At 51.4% G+C, this 6000-nt stretch overlaps 1 protein-coding gene across 6 annotated transcripts in view; it reads left to right on the top strand.

Annotated features, from left to right (window-relative positions):
• The first annotated feature begins 969 nt into the window (after positions 1 to 969).
• The window catches only part of Carmil1 (capping protein regulator and myosin 1 linker 1), a 270455-nt gene continuing 265424 nt past the window's right edge, over positions 970 to 6000 (top strand). For all 6 annotated transcript variants that reach the window (XM_090356285.1, XM_090356284.1, XM_090356283.1 and 3 more), the window contains exon 1: positions 970 to 1371. In XM_090356285.1, the coding sequence (XP_090212411.1) occupies positions 1332 to 1371 (40 nt within the window). In that variant the 5' untranslated portion in view covers positions 970 to 1331. The remainder of the gene's footprint in view (positions 1372 to 6000) is intronic.

The raw sequence follows: 6000 nt of genomic DNA, 5'->3' as shown, positions 1-6000 counted from the left end.
CCGGGTGCGGGAGAAGGGCGCTTGCTTCCCCGGGGCGTCTGGTCACGGTTTACCGGGGGCGTCGAGCTCTTGCTCAGCAGAAATGCAAAATTAACAGCACTCAGGATGTGACGAGACGACCCCGGGGAAGGACAGATTTAAAAACAGTGAGTCCGAGGCCCGAGGAGAACCAGCTCCGGGGCCAGCAGGCGCGTGGGGAAGGCAGCCTCCCGTCCCCGGAGGCCCGGGAATCGGGGAGGCCGGGCTCGCTCGGCTGTCCTCCCCGCCGCCAGCAGGTGGCTCCCGGGCTCGCTCTCCTCGCTCCCTCCCTTTCTCCCCGCGCTCGCTCGGACCCTCCCCAGGAGCACGGAGAGACCGCGAGAAGGGGGCGCCGCGTCCGCCCCCGCCCGCCGCAGCACCCAGCGTCGCCCGTCTCCGCCCCCTGCCAGGCACCGGGGGCGCAGGCCAGGGAGGGCGACCCGGGAGGCGTGCGGGGGCCGGCTCTCGCGAGGCGGAGGAGAAGGAGGAGGGGGAGAAGAGAAGGAAGAGGAAAAGGAGGAGAAGGAGGAGGAGAAAGAGGAGGGAGAGGAGGAGCGTGAGGAGGTGGAGAGGTGGAGAAGGAACAGCAGGAGGAGGACAGCCAGAGCTGTCCATTTCCAGCTCCAGCTCCAGCTCCGGCCCCGCATTCCGCCCGCGCCCGGCTCCCATTCTGCCCGCTCCGCCTCCCTTCACCCACCCGACTCTCTCCCGTTCCGTCCCATTCGCTTCGTTCGACTCCTCCAGTCCCGCCCCACCCCTGTGCCACTCCTCCCTCCCCGCCCCTCTCGCTCCGCCCCAGCCGTTTCCACGCCCCCTCTCCCCTCCCTTCTATCCTCCCCGGCCCCGCCCCAGTCTCCCGCCCCGCCCCTCTCGCCCCACCCCTCGCTCCCGCCCCGCCCCGCTCTCCCCGCCCCCTCCCCACGCCTTCCGCTTTCACCTAGGGCCGTAGGTGCGGCGCGGAGGTTGGGCGCCTGCCGGAGCCGAGCGGTGGGTCCGCGAGCGGAGAGGGGGAGCCCCGGGAACCCCGATCCGCAGCCGCGCGGTACCCCGCGCCCCTCGCCCCGCGCCCCGCGCGGAATCTGCCCGCTCTGCGTCCCGCCGCCGCCGGCCGTGGCGGAGCGGCGTCATGTAGGAGCCGCAGCCGCAGCCGCAAACCCACCTCGGATTTGCACCACTTTTTTTTTTCCCCTCCCTTCCACCTCTCCAGTCCCCACACCTCCCGAAAACAACACATCTGGAGGGCGTCGGGAAAGGGCGCCGGGGTCGAGAATCTGAGTCGGACCTGCCATCCTCCCCGCACCTCGGGGGCCACCATGACCGAGGAGAGCGCCGACGTGCCCCGGGAGTTGATAGGTAAGCTCGGCGCCGTGGCTGGCCGGGTCGGGTCCTCACCTCCTCCGCCCTTCCCGCCGCCAGGCCCGGGGACCTGAGGGCGGCGTGGGTCGGGGGCGGACTGGGGGGCAGCCGGGAAGTTTGCTCCCACCTGACTGCCTGCAGAGCCCGGTTCGGAACGGGAGGGCAGAGGGCCGGGGGGGGGGGAGGGAGGTGGGGGGACGGATCGGGAGCCTCGGGAAGGCAGGGTCCCCGGCGAGCCCGCGCCCCGTGGCGGTGGCGCCGTTCTGGGGGAGGAGGAGGGGACGGGCTGCCCCGGCTTTGGGAGTTCTGGAGATGAGGGACCATCCCTCATGCCCACAACTCTGGAAAGTCGGGGGCGGCCTCGCGGAAGGATGGCTGGCCGAAGCCCCTGTAGATCGAGCGCCTCCAGCCCCAGCCCTGTGGGGCACATCGGGAGGGGCGGAGGGGGTGCTGTGAACTGGTTGGAAGCCGGGCCTGGCAAGGCGTGGTTTGGTGTAGCCAGGAGCTGGGGAGGGAGAGGGTTTTAGGATTGACGCAAACTCTGGCCAGGACATTTAAGGGTTAATGATAAAAAAAAATCCACTTCTTATTTTAATAATGATTAACCCACTGATCCTTCTCTCCCTCCCCCCCCTCACTTAAGGAACCCATGTGTGGTACCCTGGTGCAAGGTGACTCATTGTTTGAAGCCCTTGAACAAGCTTTTTTCGTTTCGGAGGAAGAGGTTGAGGGAAACCTGGATTGGGGAATTCGTGGAGTTTGAGTTATCTGGCGGGTTAAATGGCAAGGCCTAAAACAGGTTGGGGGAGTGTTCCAAAAACCTAGCCTTTAAGGTGTGTGTGTGTGTGTGTGTGTGTGTGTGTGTGTGTGTGTGTGTGTGTGTGTGTGTGTGTGTGTGTGTGTGTGTAGCAGGTGGTGTTGCAACAAGGTGAGCGTCTCTGCGGGTGAGCTTTGAGCCCCAGTGACCTATATTCCCAACTGTTCCATCCTTCCTTCCTTGGCATGATTGCACATCTGAGTGGAAAGAAGGATGTTTAAGCCCGGCTGACAACTGGCAGAAGCTCCCAGCGTCCAGTTCATCTCTGTCTGTGGAATTGGCCCTTCTGTTTTGCTCCTTGGAGGAAGACTACTCGAGAGGAATTTGTGTATGCCTTCCCCTTTCCATGAGTGACTGTAGATTCAGCAGGTGGAAGCTGTTGCTATACTCTGCTTTTTTTTTTTTTTTTGAAATGCACAAGGAACAAAACAGCCTGTGCATTTAGGGAGTCCAGAGTGTGAAGACAGCTCCAACTGTACACGTACCCCCACGTCCCCTTGCTTATTTCTGGCCCTCCTTCTCAGCTCAGTGCAATCAGTTCCTGAGATAAAAGCATCAGTCTTTGCTGGAGTGAGTAGCCAGTCCAGTTCTGGGTGTTTCTAACATCCCACGGGAAGAAGAAGCTAATTCTGGAGGCTTTGAAGAAGCCTCCAAAGAGTAGCAGTTTTTAATTTGTGTAAATGGTTGTTCTTGCCCAGATGTGAGGAGTTTAAGGGATTACTTTGACTCATGGGAAAGGTGAGGGATAGGGTGGAAATAAGATATCTGGTTTATATTAATCTCTGTCAAAATAAATACTTGGGCAGATTTGAAAAGTTGAATTTGACCCCTATCTTGAAATGGAATCTTTGTATTTATCAGGCATCTGTCTTATATGTATCTTTTGGCCAAGTGACATGGTTTTGTGATATTTCTGCTATGATTTGTCTAGGCCTTGAAGTGTTCTGACCAGACTGGAGGCTAGGATGAAACAGTACCATCATCTAAATTCTGATTTCAGGCTCTTGCAAGAGCTCTGCTCTGATCATCAATTCAATATGGTGGCCAGAGGAAGACCTCTATTACTTTCAACTAATTCTCCAGGGCATTTACACTGTATCTTTCTGACTATGAAAGTAACACAGGAGTTCCATTACATTTTTGTTTTGTTTTTAATACAGAGAATATATAACTCACATAACTACTCAGAGATACCTATTTTTAAATTTTGAGTTTGTGACTTCCTTTTCTATATGCAGATATTCTTATGTGCACTTCACATGTCCATTTCCCACAGATTTTTCTTAAGGAGGGAGTAGCCTGTACTTGTTTTTATGAGTTCTGGGGAGATAGGAGCTGCCCAGAAAACTTGGAGTACTGGGACCTCCCCTACATTTCCCACTGTCCCTCATTCTACATCATCTGGCTTGTTGAACAGGCTGTACTTCTGCAAACTTCCCTGCCCTACTCTATGCTGACAATTGCCTTTCTTTACTCTTTAATTACCAGTCAAATTAATGGTGCTAAACTTTTGAAGTAGTTTTGATTACTCTTTAATAAACATAGTCATTGAACCACTCAACACATCTTCTTTAGTATGTATAATTTGAAACAACAATAGCACTTTGCAAATTAGAAGTAAACATTTTCCTGTGTACTGAATAGATTGTATGGTACACTCCACTTTGAAAACCAGTGGGCTATTTCCTACATCTTTAGCTCAAGGGGCCTTTCCTCAATGAAACCTGTAGGTGCTCGGTAATCTGTTATCATATGTGGTATGCATAAATTTCCTTCTTTCCTTCCTTCCATTAGGGTTTGAATTCAGGGTCTCATTCTCTCATTTGGGTTTTTTGTTTTTTTTTTTCCACTCAAAGCTGGAGGTCTACTACTTTAGCCATGATTCCATTTCTGGCTTTTTGGTTGTTAATTGGAATTAAGAGAATCTCATGGACTTTCCTGCCCCCAACTATCTTTGAACTCTGATCTTCAGATCTCAGCCTCCTAAGTAGCTGGGCTTACAGGCATGAACCACTAGCACTTGGCTAGACTTGTTTTAATGACACCTTCCCATCCTCTAGTAGATGGTAAGCTTTGAAAAGCAGGGACCATCTTTGTCTAGTACACAGTTGGGGTATGTATACATATTTGTTAAATGTGTGGATAAGGGGCCGGGAGTTTGGCCTAGTGGTTAAAGTGCTTGCCTAGCATGCATGAAGACCTGGGTTCGAGTCCCTGGTACCACATACATAGAAAAAAGCCAGAAGTGGTGCTGAAGCTCAAGTGGTAGAGCACTAGCCTTGAGAAAGTCCAAGGACAGTGCTCAGGCCCTGAGCTCAAGCCCAGGACTGGCAAAAAAAAATAAATAAATAAAATGTGTGGATAAGCCAAAATGATTACCTATGAAAACCTAGAGGAGGAAGCTATGTTTGGAAAGATGGGTAGAGTATAACCAGCAGGAGAATAGGAGAGGGACATCCCAGCAAGAAGAATATGCACATAATCTAGAGGTATAAAAGGTGGAAATGCCTCGGATGATTGGATTGGTTGAATGTACTGAGGAGATAAGTAGAAAATTGTGAAAGACCACAGTGACATACTATGAGATTTGGGCTGAGCCAAAAAAAATGACACTCAGACCAGGAGTGATAGGATGGGACTTTTGGATTTAGAAGGGCCCCTCAGGTTATGAAGGCAGAGCCTTAGATGCCATGGTTTACTTTCTGTGATGGAATCTAAGGCCTTGAATGCAGTTATGCCCAGAGAAGGGGGAGCTGTTTTACAGATAGGTTAAAAAACATGGTGTCTTGAGAGGATAATCTGGAGCTGAGCAATATAGTAGGCAGCAGAGGAGAGGATGAATCTGATGTGGGGCTAGTTCAGGTTTAGATACTCATGGGAGTGTCAGGAAGACTTTTGTACTCTCTTCCTCTGAATTTTGAAGTCTTTCCTCTCCTCCTTCCTTTTTCCTTGCTGTTTTTTTTTTTTTTTTTTTTTTTTAAACCACCTTTTGGATATTGTGCTCTGGTGATTTTAGAACAGATGGTGTGCCCTTCTTTGGATAAATCATTTGGTCCAGTTCTGGTTCTTGCCAGGTTTCTTAACCTTTCTGGCAAGCCACTTGTAGAAAGTGATATTTATTTATATGTCACTGTGGTCAACTCAGAGGCTGGTTGGTTGGAGTCAGACATATCCAACTTAATACTGAAAGACCTTTGGAATTCCCTTTGTGTTTATGTTTTGCATGTAGATAGTGCTTCATTATCCAACATCGTGCTCCACCATACTGCCCTGCATAGCTCAATGTGTGTGTGTGTGTGTGTGTGTGTGTGTGTGTGTGTAGCCTGTTTTCCCAGCAGAATTACGCAATGCTCTTCATGAGCTGTTGTATTTTTTCCACAGGACAAGGCCCAAAGTAGTTGTTGATAAACTACTTCTGTGTATGTGTGAGGGGAAAGCCGGGTCGGTACTGGGGCTTGAACTCAGGACCTGGGTACTGTCCCTTAGCTTTTTTTTTTGCTCAAGGCTGGTGTTCTTTTTTTTTTTTCCCATTTCCACTTTTTTTAAAATTGTAATTAGTAAAAGGGTTACATGATATTTGCCAGATAGAAGGTGCATTAATTCACATACATTAATACCCTTTCACATGTCTTGGTACCCATTTCCCTCCCCGCCCCACACCCCCCATCAAGGCTGGTGTTCTACACTTGAGCCAAGGCTCTACTTCTGACTTTTTGTTGTTTAACTAGAGATAAGAAATCTCTTGGACTTTCCCGCCCAGGCTGGCTTTGAACTGTGATCCTCAGATCTCAGCCTCTTAAATAGGTAGG

This window comes from Megascapheus bottae, chromosome 22 (assembly GCF_031878675.1).
Source record: "Megascapheus bottae isolate mThoBot1 chromosome 22, mThoBot2.hap1, whole genome shotgun sequence".
Lineage (NCBI taxonomy): Eukaryota > Metazoa > Chordata > Mammalia > Rodentia > Geomyidae > Megascapheus > Megascapheus bottae.
This window is presented reverse-complemented; position numbering and strand designations above follow the sequence as displayed.